This window comes from Budorcas taxicolor, chromosome 1 (assembly GCF_023091745.1).
Source record: "Budorcas taxicolor isolate Tak-1 chromosome 1, Takin1.1, whole genome shotgun sequence".
Classification (NCBI taxonomy): domain Eukaryota; kingdom Metazoa; phylum Chordata; class Mammalia; order Artiodactyla; family Bovidae; genus Budorcas; species Budorcas taxicolor.
Window position 1 is genome coordinate 186106118 of NC_068910.1, and position 20094 is coordinate 186126211.

The window sequence follows — 20094 nt, forward strand, 5'->3', positions numbered from 1 at the left end:
GGGGCCAGACCTCAAATAAAAAGCCACAAAAAAATCAAGAAACTCTCAACCAGTGCCATTCCCTTTTTCCAGATGTTGAGTCATGTCGTTTTTATCTTCAGAATCATTTTAAGAGATTCTAATAGGAGGGCAGAATTCTAGGAATTTCCCTTCTGTTTGATTGTGTAATGTTAGGAATATGGTTTCTTGGTTCTTTTTGAGATTTACCTTCTCTTTACACCTTTTCCACCTTTACCTGAACTTCTCTTTCTTTAACCTAGATCTTCCTGTCTTATGCAGTTTTTATTCTACTCTCTGTTATGAAAGGGAATCTTGGATGGATGACATTGTAAAAAGTTATGTCTAGACATCAGCCCCAGTAGATCCCCCCATCATCTTCTTGTACTGACAATGGAGGCAGTAGGGGCTGTGCTGTTGCATCCCATTTTCAGTTATGTTTCTCAGACTGGTCCTTTGAGATTGTTTTTTCCCTTATTGATTCTTGCCAAATGAAACACCTCCCATGACAACAGTTATCCGCATATGTTTGTAAAGTACTTCTCCCTCTGTTTATACTATTTTCTTTTCTTTTAAATTTATTTAATTGCAGGCTACTTATCTTCTGAGGGGGATCTGTTTCTCTTTGTGATGATACTGGTGAGTGGTATCTGGATTCCTTGGATCTCAGGAGTTATCTTGCTGCTGTCACTTGTTTTACTACATCTACTTGTATTTTGAGATGTGAGGCTATAATTTTTCCATCTATTTTGATAAAGAATTTCACAGTGGTTTTGTTTGGTTTAGCAGTCATACTTACTGTGTCCTTTCTATGAGGATTTTGAGAAGACTCATAAACTATATCACCACTACCACCTTATTCACTTAAGGTCTTATTTTTTGATAGAATAATAAATACATATGTATACATAAAAAGGAGGAAGTTAAAGAGGAAAGAAGAAAGAGAAGGTGGGAGAAAGAAAAAAATAAAGTTAGCAGAAGTATATTCAGGAAAAATAATGTCTGTCAAACTTTTAGTTCCCATGTCTGCTTTATTCTTCTTCAGAAGCAGCTGCTATTATGAGTTAAAGAATTATTCTATGAACATTTGTATAATAGATGCATCAGTTCACTTCAGTTCAGTTGCTCAGTCCATCTGACTCTTTGCGACCCCATGAATCCCAGCTCGCCAGGCCTGCCTGTCCATCACCAACTGCCAGAGTTCACTCAAACTCATGTCCATCGAGTCAGTGATGCCATCCAGCCATCTCATCCTCTGTCGTCCCCTTCTCCTCCTGCCCCCAAGCCCTCCCAGCATCAGTCTTTTCCAGTGAATCAATTCTTCGCATCAGGTGGCCAAAGTATTGGAATTTCAGCTTCAGCATCAGTCCTTCCCATGAAAACCCAGGGCTGATCTCCTTTAGAATGGGCTGGTTGGATCTCCTTGCAGTCCAAGGGACACTCAAGAGTTTTCTCCAACATCACAGTTCAAAAGCATCAATTCTTTGGCGCTCAGCTTTCTTCACAGTCCAACTCTCACTTCCATACATGACCACTGGAAAAACCATAGCCTTGACTAGATGGACCTTTGTTGGCAAAGTAATGTCTCTGCTTTTGAAAATGCTATCTAGGTTGGTCATAACTTTCCTTTGAAGGAGTAAGTGTCTTTTAATTTCATGGCTGCAATCACCATTTGCAGCGGTTTTGGAGCCCAAAAAACTAAAGTCTGACACTGTTTCCACTGTTTCCCCATCTGTTTTCCATGGAGCGATGGGACCAGATGCCATGATCTTCGTTTTCTGAATGTTGAGCTTTAAGCCAACTTTTTCACTCTCCTCTTTCACTTTCATCAAGAGGCTTTTTAGTTCCTCTTCACTTTCTGCCATAAGGGTGGTGTCATCTGCATATCTGAGGTTATTGATATTTCTCCCAGCAATCTTGATTCTAGTTTGTGCTTCTTCAAGCCCAGCATTTCTCATGATGTTCTCTGCATAGAAATTGAATAAACAGTGTGACAATATACAGCCTTGATGGACTCCTTTTCCTATTTGGGACCAGTCTGTTGTTTCACGTCCAGTTCTAACTGTTGCTTCCTGACCTGCATACAGATTTCTCAAGTGGCAGGTCAGGTGGTCTGGTATTCCCATCCCTTTCAGAATTTTCCACAGTTTCTTGTGATCCACACAGTCAAAGGCTTTGGCATAGTCAATAAAGCAGAAACAGATGTTTTTCTGGAACTCTCTTGCTTTTTCCATGATCCAGTGGATGTTGGCAATTTGATCTCTGGTTCCTCTGCCTTTTCTAAAACCAGCTTGAACATCAGGAAATTCATGGTTCACGTATTGCTGAAGCCTGGCTTGGAGAATTTTAAGCATTACTTTACTAGCATGTGAGATGAGTGCAATTGTGCAGTAGAAGGAATGTTTGAGCATTCTTTGGCATTGCCTTTCTTTGGGATTGGAATGAAAACTGACCTTGTCCAGTCCTGTGGCCACTGCTGAGTTTTCCAAAATTGCTGGCCTATTGAGTGCAGCACTTTCACAGCATCATCTTTTAGGATTTGAAATAGCTCAACTGGAATTCCATCACCTCCACTAGCTTTGTTCGTAGTGAGGCTTTCTACGGCCCACATTCCAGGATGTCTGGCTCTAGGTGAGTGATCACACCATCGTGATTATCTTGGCTGTGAAGCTCTTTTTTGTACAGTTCTGTGTATTCTTGCCACCTCTTCTTAATATCTTCTGCTTCTGTTAGGTCCATACCATTTCTTTCCTTTATCGAGCCCATCTCTGCATGAAATGTACTTATGCTTATCTATCTATCTATATATACTCACATATATGTGTGTGTGTCTGTTTGAGGTGTGTTTGTAACACGGTAGATATTTTTTACAATTTTTTAACTTGATTATATTGGTATGTATAGAACTTCCTCAATCTCATAAATGGTTGCATAATAAGCCATTTTATGGGTGATATGCCATAATTTATTCAACTAGTCTATTGATTTTTATGAACTGGATTTTAAATCACAATGAGCATAAAGAACTTCAATGAAGTCATATTTGTATTGTCATAAAGGTACAAAAGTTCTTGGCATATTGTATAATAAACAGTTTTGGTGTGATTTGTGCTTTTAAGACATATCTAATAGGCATAAAAATTTAAAAAGTGACCCTCATAAGCACCAACTGTTATTATCATCCCTCTTTTACAAGTGGAAAATTAATTTCAGAGAGGTGAGTGATCTGTCCATATTTCATGTGGTTAGTGAGCAGCAGCATCAGATCTCAATTCAGGGATTTCAACATCCAAATTCTTCTTTTTCACTTCCATGCACGTAGGCTAAGTTGCTTCAGTTGTGTCCAACTCCTTGCAACCCTATGGACTGTAGCTCATCAGGCTCCTCTGCCCATGGGATTCTCCAGGCTAAACCTGCATCTCTTGCATCTCTTGCATTGGCAGTCGGGTTCTTTACCATACCACCACCTAGAAAGCCCTTTCACTTCTGCATCAGTCCCCAAATATAGGGCATGCCTAAAACTCAAGAGTTCTGTTCACATATACAAAAACTTAAGTAAAAGGTGGCATATAAGTAAATATAGTCTTATTTACAAATCAAATATATCTAATTTGATTAATACTATATGTTTTTTTAATATTTTGTAGCTAAAAGTTGAGGCGCCTCCTGGAGAAATAATTGGATATGTTTATCAATACTATCACCCGTTTTTGCCAATGTTTAAAATAAAAAATGAAAATAAGGAGAATTTAATGAAAATCAGAGGGCCATGTGTGGTTTCTAGCTGTCTCAAAGATCTAAATTTTAATGTGAGTAATTCATTGTGTTTTAGGATATCATGCTCAAATTAGTTAATAATTTGATACTTTTCCAATGCAGATAATTAAGGTGATTAAAACAAAATTAAACATGTTATAATTATTACTATACCTATTTGCTTAATTTTAAAATTGAATTTCTAATTCATAATTTCTTTGCTTAATTAAGCCCTACAGTTTGTGAAGCTTATAAGGCATCTTTTAATCTATATTTTAAGTGTTTAACTATCAAACAAGAAGCTTTGTATCTAATATTTGAAAATATGGAAAAAGAAAATTACCTTTATTTCAATAGATAATGACATAATCCAGCATTAATTATAACTAATATATTAATGCTAAATTTTATAAAATTCTGAAATTGCTATGATATAATTTTGTTAATGTTTTATGTGCTTACTGATTTATTTCTCATAAAATGGCCAACATTCAGATAATAATTTAGGAAGTAAACTACTAAATATAGTTAATAAAACTAACCCACTACAGTTGTTTAAATCTGTAGATTCCTAATCAACAGAGAATATTGTCTTGGTATGATAAGATATTCTATTTGAAAAATGTACTGCTTGTCAGCCTTTTATCAAGGATACTTTGCTTGTTTTAATATCTGAAATGTATAATCAGAAATTTGGACACAGCCTAGTTAAAATACTACCTGAGTTTTTTCCTCCTCTAGAATTATGTCAATTCAGTTTAGTGATGCTAATTCTGATTGGCACTTGCATGCACTGATTAAAGAAGGCATACTTAAAAATTAATTATAATAATAATGCTTTATTTGAAATTTTAATAAAATGAGCATACAGGACTCTTATTTTTCTATTTCAAGTTGAAAACCAGTGGAACAGGGTGTTCTGTGCTTAAAACTCTGGAAGGTAAAGCTACTTTGCCTCATTTTTTAATAATACCAGTGTTTTATCTCACATTATGGTACAGTAAATTGTACTTTATTCCACTGTCTTAAGAACTTTCTCTAAGGTATTTGATATACTTCCTATTCCTTCTAAATTTGAAACAAAGCCATTTTATAGTTGGCACTTGTAGGTAACCTCCAAGAGTAAGGAACAAGAAAGGGAGGTAATGATTCTGTGAGAAACTCATCTTGTGCACAAATGTGGGCAAATCTTTTAATACTTTTGGTTATGAAAAAGAGGAGACATGTAAAGGGGCAGCTGGTTATAGAGCAGGACTAGGGTGTGGCAAATAAGATGTTTATCTCAGGTAAAAAATTACAAGGGGTATCAAAAAACCTGATAATTAAGATAAATGATATTTAAATATATTTTTAACATCAAAATTAATGCAAGTCTATTATAAACAAATATCAAACTTTAGATAAGACAGAAACTAACTCTGCATCTATATGACCTGTCTCCCTGTATTACCATAAACCTGTTCCTGAGTGGGTCAGGGCACAGAGTGGACAGGGAGGTATATTTATGAAAGGTGATTCCTTAGAACGCTTTGATTTTAAAGCAAACAAGCCAAATTGGAGGAAAAATGTGGAGAAACAACATAAACTGAATATTTGATGAACTTTGTCTCTTACTTGGTATGGAACCTAAGGCATATAGGGAACTGGTCTTGAACAGGCGTAGAAATGGCCCATTCATCACACTAGAAAGGAAGCAGGGAGTGTTGGTACAGATAGAATAACTTTCTAGGCTGGTGTCTGCAAGTTTAGTAAGTTCCTGTCCAGTTGCTCCTATTTTCTCCTCAGTGGAAACGATAAGCTATTTTGCTGAGGGTAATAGGGAAAGATGTGTTCAGAGTTCTGGAAAAACTGGATGTTTGACATAATCATGTAAAAATCTTCCATATTTCTATTCCCCAATTTCCTTAGCATTACTTACAAGGCTAGGCAGACCTAGTCCTCCATACCTCTCTTTTCTTACTCATTTTTCTACCACTATCTCCTTTACTCATTTTGCTCCAACCATGTTCCTTCCTAAATCAGAGCCTTTTAACATATAGCTGTCTCTCTCTAGGAGGCTCTCATTTTCCCTATTCCTCTGTCACTAGGAATTTCCCTATTCCTACCAATCCTCCAAATCTCAGCTCAAATGATGCTTTGCCTAAGAGGTTTTCTCTAAAACCATCCCTCCAGTTCTTTCAGTCTGCCTATTATCTCCCTATTATACTCCATCATATCACACTTCCTTTCCCTTCTGGCATTCATTACAAAATAAGCAGTGGAATTTATCACGGATGTATTGTTTTATATTTACATGAGTATCTCTTATGTTGAGAAATAATATTAGCTGGTATGAGAAGTTGTACTCTAGGGAGTCTAAATGAGTAAAGGAAAAAAGGGCATGAGGAAATTGCAGAGGGATTCAGAAAATTAGGATCTCTTAGGAAAGAGTTAGCTGTGTAGAAGAGTTGAAAAGCTAGTGGTTTTCTTTCACAATTAAATGGATTCTCCAGTCAAATTTAAGCAAATTATATATATTAATATAATTTTATATAAATGCATTATATATAAAACATACATATATATATAATATATGTATATATACACACATATACATAAAATCACTTGTATACAATCAATTTGAAAATTTTCCTTTAGGTAGACATTGTCTGTACATGTTTTTAGAGGCTATCTTCTGATCTTATTGAATATTCTTTTTATTTCAGGGTACATCATTATTATATTATAACTCATATGGGTCATATGTAATTACTAAAATTGATGTAGGAATGCCTGTTGTTTTTATTTCAGGGGTTTTAATCTAAGATTAAAAATATTTTTTTTAATTTTAGTTATTGTCCCTGGATGAAGAAATGATTATTGGTAAGATTTCAAATCAGTGGATTGGATTTACGAGAGAACTTTTCACCAATACCAATACATTTGGGATCCAGTTTCCATTTGATATTGATGTCAGAATAAAAGCATTGATGCTTGGAGCAAGTTTCCTCATTGTGAGTCTATTTTCATTCTATTTTAGCTGCATATTAATTTTCTGAGATTATCACTATACTTTTGCTATTATTTCTCCTCAAATCACCTAGATCAATTGCAATCTGTGCTTTTGGTCTAGTCCCAGGTCCCCAAATTACATCATGGATTGAGTGTTCACACTGCAAAGGAAATAAAAGCGAGAATGTCCTGGAAATGTGATCATTAGAGTTGAATTCCTTTGCCCTAATGAAAAATAAGAATACTTCACTGAAAATAAGAATACAATGTTTCATTCAATGTAATTTACTGTTATTTTTTCAGTGGTAAGAATCCATTTGCCAGTGCAGGAGACTCAGGAGACTCGAGTTCAGTCTCTGGGTCAGCAAGATCCTTTGGAGGAGGAAATAGCAACCCACTCCAATATTCTTGCCTGGGAAATCCCATGGACTGAGGAGTCTGATAGTCTATGGTCCATGGGGTTGCAAAGAGTCAGACATAACTGAGCGACTGACCACATACATACACCAAGAATTTAAAATTTTATAATAAGAACTTTTTAAAACAGTTCATTGAAAAAGGTAATATTGCTCATTTGGAGACCATAGATATGTAGAAATATTTTAAAAGAATTTGTCATTCTTGATTTCATTGGGTCTTAGGAGAAAATGAATATAGCAACTGTCTTCATTCTCCAAATATTATGAAATAACAGGAAATGGCAGAAGAAGTATGCAGGGATGTGTCATACAGTATTAAGTAATTTGGAGAAAGAGAAAAATAAACAGATTAGATAGCAGATCAAATGTAGATGAGGAAAAAATTAGTGAACTGGGATATATAGTTGAGGAAATTATTCATAATAACCTACAGAGACAAGGAAATATGAAAGTCAAGAGTCTCACGATAGGATAGGGAATAATAACTGCTAAAAAAAATTTCCAGAAGAAACGAATTCAGTGAGGCAAAAAGGACAACATATCTTAAGTAATATAATTAAAAATTAACACATATAAATCACAGTGAGGTAGCAAAATAGTAAAGAAAAATAAGTAACCAGAAAGAAAAGAAAAATCTACTACAAACAAGACTGACAATTGCCTTCTTAATAGAAAGAGTGGAAGCCAGAGAGAATAGAATAATATCTTCAAAGTACTGATTTAAAAAACAATTTTAACTCTCAATTTCAATTTTCTTCAAGAATATCTCAAGGAGAAGAGCAAAATAAATAAGTTTTTTTTTTTTAAAGTACATTTTTATTCACATAGACCATTTCTAAAGGAAAGAATTCAGGAAGAAGGGACACAATCTGAGAATAATCATCTGAGGTTCAATAATACGAGCAAATAAAATGCTAACTATATTTGTGAATGTAAATGTGTTTTTACAAATAAATATCAGAAGAGGTTCAAGACAGCAGTGTAAGAACCTCTTGAATTCACCTCCTCCCATGGGAACATCAAATTAACTCCTACATATGGAATAATTGTGGCTTCTCCAGTGGCTCAGAGGTAAAGAATTTGTCCAGTGTCAGAGGTAAAGCAGATGAAGGAATCATACATGACTGAAGTGACTGAGCACACACACATGTACATGGAATATTTCCTTCTGAAAAAAATGCTGAAAACTAGCTAAACAACTCTTCAATGATGAAGGATAAAAAGATCAATATAGGATGGAGAAACAGATGTGTTCTCACCAAAAAAATGCACATCTGGTGTGGAGACACACAATTGGGGGGGCTCTCACAAATACAGAGCTTATCCCTAGAAGCAAAGGGTTGGTGCCCTACTTCAGGCACTCCAAGTCTTGGGACCTGCACTGGAGAAATGAGCCCCCAAACATCTGGCCTTGGAAACCAATATGGCCAAGGTTCAGGGCATTCAAAGTGCTGCAGGGAACAGAGATTCCTCTCTTAAAGGGCTTACATGCAGACTCACCCCAAGACAGCACATAAGCTGCAGTTTGAAAAACATCTAAATGATATTGGCTAGTGAAGGGGGTTCACTAGCTAATCTTAAAGCATGTTCTAGAGGGAAGAGGGCCTGTGGGACTTTCCAGATAAAGTTGCTAGCATTTTATGCTCTTATGTTCTCATTCTACATTGTAAGGGCCAGCACTAGTAGGTGCCAGTTTTGCTACTGTGCTAGTGCTGGTGGTCATACTCTGCCAGCAGCCTTGTTAAAGCCAGCAGGCATGCCTTGGTTCCAAGCTCAACTGCAGTCCTGCTAAAGCCAACAGATATATACAGTCAACACAGGGGGATATCCCTTGATCACCTGACTCTGGTGGCCAGGGGTGCTTGGGCTTCTGGGCCCCAAGTGACTGAAACAGTCTGAGAGATAGTTCTTCACAGGCTACCATGTGCCAGACCATGACATAGACAGGAGGCTAAAACATAGCCCTAGTCTTCCTATGAAAAAGTCTTCTTTACTTGGGCTGGAGTCTCAGCTTGAGGGGCAGGTTTCAAGTTTACCATACATCTAGAGGCTATGAAGTTGTTCTCAGGGAACATAGGCTGGGGGGTTCTATTTTTGTTCTCTCAGTCTTGCTTCAGCTCAAATTACTCACTAAGAAGGAGGTTACACATTCATCTAGAGCCCCAGTATCTGCAAATGTCACCAAGGGATACACCGAAATTACTTGGTTTGGAGTCCAGCAGGGTTTATGACTATACTCCCAAAGAGCTGAATATATTTACATACCCTAAAAACTGCTGCTTGAGGATATGGCATCCAGTGAGCCTGTAACTAGGTCCTGACAGATTCCTCCTTTGAACACTGAAAAGTCTTGATTTCAACCACTGGAACCTATCAACAACAAATCTGGGTGCTTAGATAATCACAAAAGTTTGAGAGATAACTAACAGCAAGGGTTAGGTAAATGATAAGGTTCATCTCCTATACAAGACCATTCCTTCAAGACTGGGAGAGGTAGCTGCTTTGCCTAACATAACACAGAGTCAAGCAAAATGAAGAAACAGAGAAATACACTCCAAATGAAAGAACAAGATAAAACATCAGAAAATAAAATTTAATGAAATGGAGATAAATAACTTACCTAATAAAGAGCTCAAAATAATGGTCCATAGAAATGGTCACTAAACTCAGAAGACTGAATGAACACAGTACATTTTTATACTCTGCAAAAAGAAAACCATTAGAACTAATAAATAAATTCACTAAAGTTGCAGGTTACAAAATCAATACACAAAAACCTGTTGTGTTTTTATACACTAGAAATGAACTATCAGAAAGATAACTTAAGAAAAGAATCTCATTTACAAGGAAATCAAAAAGAATAAAATAACTAGGAATAAATTTACCAAAAAGTGAAAGACCCGTACACTGAAAACTAAGACACTGATGAACAACTGAAGAAGACAAATAAATAAATGGAAAGATATTACGTGTTCATGGATTGGAAGAATTAGTTCAGTTCATTCACTCAGTCATGTCCAACTCTTTGCAACTCCATGGACTGCGTAATGCCAGGCTTCCCTGAACATCACCAAATTCCGGAGTTTGCATAAATTAATGTGCATCCAAGTCAGTGATGCCATCCAACAATCTCATCCTCTGTTGTCCCCTTCTCCTCCTGCCTTCAATCTTTCCCAGCATCAGGGTCTCTTCAAATGAGTCAGCTCTTTGCATCAGGTGGCCAAAGTATTGGAGTTCCAGCTTCAGCATCAGTCCTTCCAATGAATATTCAGGGTTCATTTCCTTTAGGATGAACTGGTTGGATCTCCTTGCAGTCCAAGGGACTCTCAGGAGTCCTCCAACACCACAGTTCAAAAGTATCAATTCTTTGGTGCTCAGCTTTCTTTAGTTCAACTCTCACATCCATACATGACTACTGGAAAACCCATAGCTTTCACTATATGGACTTAATATGCTGTCTAGGTTGGTCATAGCTTTTCTTCCAAGGAGCAAACATCTTTTAATTTCATGGCTGCAATCACCATCTGCAGTGATTTTGGAGCCCAAAAAAATAGTCCGTCACTGTTTCCATTGTTTCCCCATCTATTTGCCATGAAGTGATGGGACCAGATGCCATGATCTTCATTTTCTGAATGTTGAAGTTTTTTTCAGTCTCCTCTTTCACTGGTCCATATTTCCTAAAGTAAACAGAACAAATAATCCTAAAATATATAGGGAACCACAAAAGATACTGAAAGTCAAAGCACTCTTGAGAATGAAGTACAACACTGTGGGCATCATGCTCCCTGATTTCAAATGATATTAAAAAGTCATAGTAATCAAACTAGTATGATATTTGTATAAAAACAGATACATAGATAATGAAAAGGCATAGTAACTTCAGAAATAATGCATGCACATATGATTGATTTATGACAAAGTAGCCAAGAATATACAATGGGAAAGTATTGGCTCTTCAATAAATGTTAATAAAACTGAATAGACACATGCAAAAAAATAAAATTAGACTACTGTCTTATACCATTCACCAAAATAACTTAAAATGTTTTAAAGAATTAAATATAAGACCAGAGACCATAAAAATCCTACAAGAAAACACAGGTGATGAACTCCTTGATATTGTTCTAAAGGAGGAATTTTTGGATCTGACTCCAAAGGCAAGGGCAACAAAAGCAAAATAAACATGTGGCTTTATTTCTTGTTTTTTAAGGAATCTCCATACTGTTTTGAATAGTGGCTTTATCGATTTACATTTCTACCAACAGTGCAAGAGTTTTCCCTTTTCTCCATATCCTCTCCAGCATTTGTATTTTGATGTAGATTTGTATTTGTAGATTTTTTTATGATGGCCATTTTGACTGGTGTGAGATGATACCCCATGGTAGTTTTGACTTGCAATTCTCTAATAATAAGCAGTGTTGACCCAGCAGTCCCACTACTGGGTATTTAGCCTGAGAAAACCATAATTCAAAAAGACACATGTACCCCAATGTTCATAGCACCACTATTTACAATAGCTATGACAAAGAAGCAACCTGAATGTCCATTGATAGATGCATGGATAAAGAAGTTGTACACACACACACACACACACACACATATAATGGAGTATTACTCAGCCACAAAAAGAAATGAATTTGAGTCAGTTAAAGTGAAGTAGATGAACCTAAAGCCTGTTCAATGGAGTGAAGTAAGTCAGAAAGAGAAAAACAAGTATTGTTTTTATATATATATATATAGTATATATTTGAGGGAAGCTCAAAAGTCAGGGAATATATGTACACTTATAGATGATTCATGGTGTTGTACAGCAGACACCAGCACAACACTATAAAGCACTTATCATCCAATTAAAAATAAATTTAAAAAGCAACGCATGAAACTACATCAGACTAAAAAGATTCTGAACAGCAAGGACACCATCAACAAAATGAAAAGGCAACTTACTGAATGAGAGAAGATGTCTGCAAATTTATATCCAATAAAAGTTAATATCCAAAATGTAATTAGAACTCATACAACTCAGTAGTAAAGAATACACTAACAATATAATTTTTAAATGGGCAAAGAATCTGAATAGACATTTTCCCAAAGAAGACATGCACATGGCCAAGAGACACATGAAAAGATGCTCAACATCACTAATCATCAGGGAAATGTAAATTAAAACTTTAATGAGATGTCAGCTCACATCTGTTTGAATCACTGTTATCTAAAAGACAAGAATAACAAGTGTTGGCAAGCACTTGGATAAAAAGGAATCTGTGTACACTATTGGTGAGACTGTAAACTGGTACAACTACTATGGTAAACAGTATGCAGGTACCTCAAAAAACTAAAAATATAACTTCCATATGATTCAGAAATTCTACTTCTGGGTATTTACCCTAACAAAATAAAAACTTTACCTTGAAAAGATATTTGCACCCTCATGCTCATTGCAGCATTATTTAAAGTAGCCAAGTTGTGGAAAATATAATGTAAATATAATGTAAAATGTAAATATCCATCAATAGATGAATGGACAAGGAAGATGTGGTACACTTATGATAGACTACTATTTAGCCATAAAAAACACTGAAATAAGTCAGAACAAGAAAGACAAATATCACATGATTTCACATGTATGTGGAATTTAAAAGACAAAACAAACAAAACTGAACCACATTAAGCTAATAGAAGAGATTGGAGAACAGGCAAAATAAGGGGAAAGAATCAAGATGTAAAAACTTTCTACTTATAAAATAAATAAGTCGATATGATATATAACATGATGACTCTAATAATATTGTATTGCATATTTGAAAAGTGCTAATATAAAACATTTTAAAAGTTCTGTTTACAAGAAAAAATGTTGTAACTTTATACGGTGGTAGATCATAACTGAACTTACTGCAGTGATCATTTTGCAGTGTATACCAATATCAAATCATTATGTTGTATATCTGAAACTAATACAGTATTTTATGTCAATTGTGTCTCATAAAAAACAACAGTAGCAAATGTCTAATTTGTGAGATCAAAAAAAGCAACACTAAAATAATAGGCAACAAAAGTAAATAAGCTGTGAGAAAATTACTAGAATTACAATGTCATAAGGTCTTTGTATTGTTCAGGAGGTGAATTAAGTATGCATGTTAATTTCATGGACAACCACTGAAAAAATGAAAGGACTTTATAAACTGCAAACTAGCAGAGAGGAGAAATAGGAATAAAATACAAGCAAGTAAACAAATGAGTGAAAGAATCTATTTTGGGGAAAGAGCAAGAAGCAAAAAGCATAGACAAAGTGGGACAAATAGAAACAGGAAATTAAAATGGTAGAAAAGAGCTACCTATTCAGGTATATCAATATGTCAATTAAATATATTCTATACAATATCTTGGGCTTCCCTTGTAGCTCAGTTAGTAAAGAATCTGCCTGCAGTGCAGGAGACCCAGGTTCAATTCTTGGGTTGGGAAGATCCCCTGGAGAAGGAAATGGCAACCCACTCTAGTATTCTTACCTGGAGAATCCCACGGATAGAGGAGTCTGGCAGACTACATACAATCCATGGGGTCGCAAGAGTTGGACACGACTTAGCAACTAAACCACCACCACCACACAATATCTTATAATACCTACAATAAATGTAAATGGCCAAATATTGCAAGTAAAAGAATAGATATGGTTCGATTTGAGTTTTAAAATATTCAGAGGCTCTATATAGGAGACAGACCTAAAATAAAGACAAAAAAATTGAAAGAAAGAAAAAATGGGATAAGTTAACAGAAAAATGCTAACCATATGTAAGCTAATAAAGCAAGGTCGCTATCAGGAAAAAAAAAAATAGATGTTAGGACAAAAAACACTATTGGGGCAGACAGAGGGTAACTACATAATGATAAAAGTTTTACTTAGAAGATACAAAAATTCTAGGGTTCTGTGTACCTAATATAAACCTCAAAATATAGAGAAACATGTTATATAGTTAGTGAGAAACTCATCATCATAGTGGAAAATTCACAGTTTTTAATTTTTACTCATTATAGAAGACAGAACCTTAGTAAAGTTATTCAAATTTGAACAAAAATATTAAGAAGTTTGATTTAAAGAATGTATGTAGAACTCTGTATCAAGCAAATAGATAATATATTTTCAACAAACAATTTTTTATAAAAAGGAAGTCTCAACATGTTTCAGAGAATGGGTATAATTTGGATCTTAGTGTCTAAGCAAGTAACAGTAAATTAGATATTGATGAAGATACACATTTTAAAATATTTTGTACAGGAAAACATGTAAATAAGTCAGGGATAAAAAGTAACACAATAAACATTTTAAAGTACATTAAATTGAATAATATTATATTTTAAAATTTTTAGAATGCAACTAAAAATGTTAAAAAGAACAATATAGCTATAAATACTTTTGAAGAAGAGAAAAAAAGTGAAAAATTAATGAACCTAGTATCTATATAAAAGGTTAGTAAAAGAACAGAACAAACCCAAGGGACCATAAGGAAAGAAGTACTGAATTACTGATCAAAGATAAATGAACAAATAGCATTCACATATGTTTTCTAGATAGAAAAGAACTTTCAAAGGAATTAAGTCACAGAGTAAAAGACTGCTAAATTAGAATATCTTAACTTCTGTGCACGTGTGCTCAATTGCTTAGTCATGTCCAGCTCTTTGCAACCCATAGACTATAGCCCACCAGGCTCCTTGTCCATGGAATTTTCCAGGTAAGAATACTGGAGTAGGTTGCCATTTCCTTCTCCAGATCTTAAACTTCTGTACCTCAAGACAAATCATAATATTAAACTTTCAACAGCAGATAATAAAGTAGCTAAAATATATGATTCATAGAAATAATATCATTATATTAATAAAAAATTTTACTTAAGTGAGAAAAAAATCAAATCTCAAATGAAATGGATATATAATATTAAAAACTAATTAATACAGCATTAATAAGGGAATACAGATAACCAGTAACTATATGAAAACATTTTCAAAAACCTATCAAGTAAAGGAATAAACAACAATGAAATATCTCTTTTACTTTTTTCTCCCAATCAGGTTACAGGAATAAGAAACTCAAGAGCTATACATACAACTTTGGGGGGACAAACTGAAAATATCCATTAAAAATTATAATGTTGATATTTTTTCATATGTATTGCTTTCTTCCAAAAAATGAAGACATGCAGACAATTATGTAGGGCTCCCCTGGTGGTACAATGGTAAAGAGTCCACCTACAATGCAGAAGCTGCATGAGATGCAAGTTCAATCCCTGGGTTAGGAATATCTGCTGAAGAAGGAAATGGCAACTCACTCCATTATTCTTGCAGAAATTCCATGGACAGAGAAGCCTAGCAGGCTATAGTCCATGGGTCACAAAAGAGCTGGACACAACTTAGTGACTAAACAACAACAGACAATTCTGTGTACACTAGTAAACAGAAATGTATACTCTATGTTGCAAAATTCACTCTAATAAATAAAAAATGTTAAAATCTAAAATGTAAGTTATAAGATTTATTAATCACATTATAAACTATCTATGAAGTAGAATGTTAATAACTCAAATGCTCAATGACATGAATATTCAGTGTATATTATTTAATGAAAAAAGTAGGATATAAGCATATTATAATACTAATTATGTACCTGGAAGGAATTTAAATCAAAATATTAATGGTAGATCTTGGAGAATTGAAATTATAAAATTTTCTTTTTGGTATTTCTATATTTTTCTGTATCGAGTATACACGAATGAGAAAATACAGAGGAAAATAAAGTAAGGTGCATTAGTTGCTGTTCTCTAAGGGAAACAAATTAATATTATATTCAAATTTATTATTTTGGTGTATTAAGAGTAGTCAAATAATCATACTTAATCCCTTAGAAGTTGCCTGTTACTGCTATTAAACCAGCTTAATCATATTTGTGTTTCATTTTCATTCTAGGACTACATGTATTTTGAACTCTGGTCATAAGAGTCAGCCTGAAAAATCATGCCAGATATTACTGGCATTAAGTTTTGCCAGTCCTCACCAAAATTAAACAACTTTTACTTAGAATATATAATAAAGTTTTATTTCACTAAAATTATTTGTATGATTTTTTTTCCACATAATAGGACACACAGCATTTAATTTTCTACGTACTGAACCACACCAAAAATTTAGGAACTTAGAAATGATCATTGGAAGCAAAAATAAACAAATGGAATCTAATCAACCTTATAAGCTTTTGTACAGTAAAGGAAACCCATGAACAAAACAAAAGACAACCTACAGGCTGGAAGAATTTTTTGCAAATGATACTATCAACAAGGACTTAATTTCCAAAATATACAAATAGCTCATACAACTCAATAACAAAAATAACAAACAACCCAGTCAAAAAATGGGCATAAGACTTAAGAGACATTTCTCCAAAGTAGACATACAGATGGCCAATAGACACATGAAAAAATGCTTAGTATCATTAATTAATAGAGAAATGCAAGTCAAAATTACAATGTTGTATCATCTCACACGAGTCAGAATGGCCATCATCAAATGACAAATAGAGAGGGTGTGGAGAAAAGGGAACCCTCTTACATTGTTAGTGGGAATATAAATTAGTGCAGCCACTATAGCAAACAGTATGGAGGCTCCTTAAAAAACTAAAAATAGCATTGCCATATGATCCTGCAAAGCCACTCCTGGGCACATATTTAGAGAATACTCTGAATTCATAAAGATCCATGCACCCCAATGTTAAAGCAGCACTGTTTACAATAGCCAAGACATGGAAACAACCTAAATGTCCAATTACAGATGAATGGATAAACAAGATGTGCTACATATATACAATAGAATACTATTCAGCCATAAAAAGAATGGAATAATGCCATTTGCAGCAATATACATGAACATAGAGAAACATACTAAGTAAGCTAGATAGAGGAATGACAAATGGCATATGATATCACTTACAAGTCTAATCTAAGTAGAAAATGATACAAATGAAGTTATTTACAAAATAGAAATAGATCCGTAGACACAGAAGACAAACTTATGGTTACCAAAGGGGAAAGGGACACAGGGATAAATTAGGAGTTTGGGATTACCATATACACATATGCCATTTTATATAAAATAGACAACCAACATGGATTTACTCTATAGCACAGGGATTTATATATGTATAACTGAATCAATCTGTTCTATACCTGATGGTAACATAACATTATGAATCAACTATTCAGACATGACTTAGGGACTAAACAACAAAAATATACTTCAATGAAAAAAAAAAAAGATCATTGTATTTAGCTGAGGATTCTGCTGTATAATTCTCCTTATCAAGTCCTGGATCATTCATGCATGTGCAGTCACTTAACAGATTGGCTGGGGACTGTCTCATCCCAGATGGTCTCATTCATATGTCTGGCTGTTGCCTGAGTTAGTAGGGGCATCAGGCCACATAGCTTTCATCATCTAGAAGGCTGGCCAAAACTTACACATGATGACTATATTAGAAAAGCAGCAGGAAAGCAAGCTCAAATGTTCACACTCATCCCAAACCTCTGTTTCTATTATACCTACTAATGTCCCTTAGGGCTTCCCTGATGGCTCAAGTGCTAAAGCGTCTGCCTGCAATGCGGGAGACCCAGGTTCGATTCCTGGGTCGGGAAGATCCCCTGGAGAAGGAAATGGCAATCCACTCCAGCACTCTTGCCTGGAAAATCCCATGGACGGAGGAGCCTGATAGGCTACAGTCCATGGGGTCACAAAGAGTCGGACACGACTGAGCGACTTCACTTTCACTTTCTAATGTCCCTTAGCCAAAGCAAGTCAAATAGCCAAGTCCAGATGCAAGAAGTGGAAAAATAGACTCTACTTCTTTATGGGAAATGCTGAAAAATACTGTGGCTTTTTAATTCTCTCTTTCTACCATTTTTTATTCTCCCCTTTTACCCCGTCCACCCGCCGGTTATAATTATTTCATTCTCCCCACATGCAAAGTATCCTCAACCTTCCCAGAACTTCCAAAATTATCTTTCACTTACAGCATCAGGCTCAAGTCTAATATCATGTGATGTGCATCATTTGTGAATGCAAGCAAGGATACCTGGATGCAGTTCCTCTTGATTCAGAGACTTCAAAACTAAAAAGACCCACCAAACAACAGCACTGTGTTTTGTGCTGTGTTCAGTCATGTCCGACTCCATGGACTGTGAGCCAAGATGAAAATAACTACAGTAAACAAATGGTACTGATCAATAGCAATTTTAGAACTCAGATGGACATATGCTGCCAGCTCCCCTTACTCTAGGAACAGAGAATGTTCTGCACTCTGGCAGTGGCTCTCTAGTCCACTGTTCTCTGTAGCTATGACCTTGGGGATTTTGGCTCTGCCTTCTGAGACATTTTCCTTCTCTAAATTAAATGGCTATGTTTTTAACTGAATAGTTTTGTAGCCCTTTTCCTACTTACAAAAAGATGGAGATAGAAGTTTTTTAATTTTAAACTGTCTCAGTCTCTTTTAAGTCTCTGTCAATATAACTCTCTTAAAAACTCTGTGGCTTTCCATGTATCAGATTTAGAAAAAGCTACATTCAGTCTTCTTTTCAGGTCGGGCTTCTATCTCTGAATTTAATAACAAGAGTCTAGTTTCTTTATATGTAGCTGGGTTCTGAAAGCAACCAGAGGACACAACCTTATGCATAAGCACTTTTCAAGCCTCTGTTTACATCAAGTTTGCAAACGTCCCATTGACCAACTCAAGTCACATGTCTAAATCCATGTTCAGTGGACTTTTAAAGAGATCCCATTCCTTGATTTGAGGCACTGTAAAAATGTTTTTTTCACAATTCACCACATTATTTAATGGGTGATTTTTCTTGATTTGAGTGTGCCATAGATTGACTGTTTCTGTCCCTCACAACTGATATTTTTAAATTTAATCGCCAATGTGATAATATTTGGAGGTGGGACCTCTAGAAGGTGATTAGTTCATGAGAATGGAGCCTGCAATGAATGGGATTGAGGCCCATATAAAAAAGGCCCCCTCAGGGAGCTCCCCTGCCCATTCACCATGTGAAGGTTTAGCAAAAGACTATAGTTCAGGAAGGGGATCCTCATTAGACACTTAATCTGCCAGCATCGTGATCTTGGACTTTCCAGATTTCAGAACTGTGAGAAATAAATTTCTGGTGTTTATAAGCCACTCAGTCTATGGCATTCTGTTATAGCAGCCCAAACCGACTAAGTCAGTGTTACCTAAAAAATAGTTTTTTGTTTTCTTTTTCTTTTCCCACTTCTGGATATCTATTGAAGAAAAAAAAAAAAAAAACACTAACTTGTGGGAGACAGGAAGAATAAAAGAAAAGCAGGCCCCAGCAAGGAATTTATAATTATTGATAAATTGGATGCTTCAAGGCATGAGACTCATGGAATAAGCCCAGAGGGAACAGTTCATAATCTTGAAAACAAGATATGATCCTGGGGTTGGAAAACAGACCCCAGACTGTTTCCCAGCTGGAGTCTCAGAGTCACATGTTTCACATATCTGAAGGAAAATCTATAGATAAGAATATTAATCTTACTTACTAATTTGTTATTGATTACTGTTTCTTGGTTACTTAATGGTTAATGATCACTTTGTTCTTTGGCCCTGAAGGCCACATGAGTTATAGCTTAACTCTCTGCACATTCTTTCCTTCATGGCTGAGAGTATAGTAAAGCTGGCATGGATTCAGTTTTGGCACCTTCACCTTGGAGCAGTCTTGGTCCCCTGATCCTCGCCTTTCACTGAACTCATGTGTCATGTTTCTCATTCTCCTGCCGCATCACACTTTCTGAAACCCTGGTTGTCAAACCAGACTTGACACTAACTGGAAAAGATACATGCTCATTGTGTTGTTGTTGTTCAATCTCTCAGTCATGCCCA

At 35.3% G+C, this 20094-nt stretch overlaps 1 protein-coding gene across 1 annotated transcript in view; it reads left to right on the top strand.

The window, feature by feature from the left end:
- LOC128056905 (phospholipid scramblase 1-like) overlaps positions 1-16215 on the top strand; it is a 40966-nt gene extending 24751 nt beyond the window's left edge. Inside the window, exons 4-7 of the mRNA XM_052649734.1 lie at positions 3645-3806; positions 6585-6746; positions 7048-7049; positions 16119-16215. Of these exons, the coding sequence (XP_052505694.1) occupies positions 3645-3806; positions 6585-6746; positions 7048-7049; positions 16119-16215 (423 nt within the window). The remainder of the gene's footprint in view (positions 1-3644; positions 3807-6584; positions 6747-7047; positions 7050-16118) is intronic.
- Positions 16216-20094: the final 3879 nt, after the last annotated feature.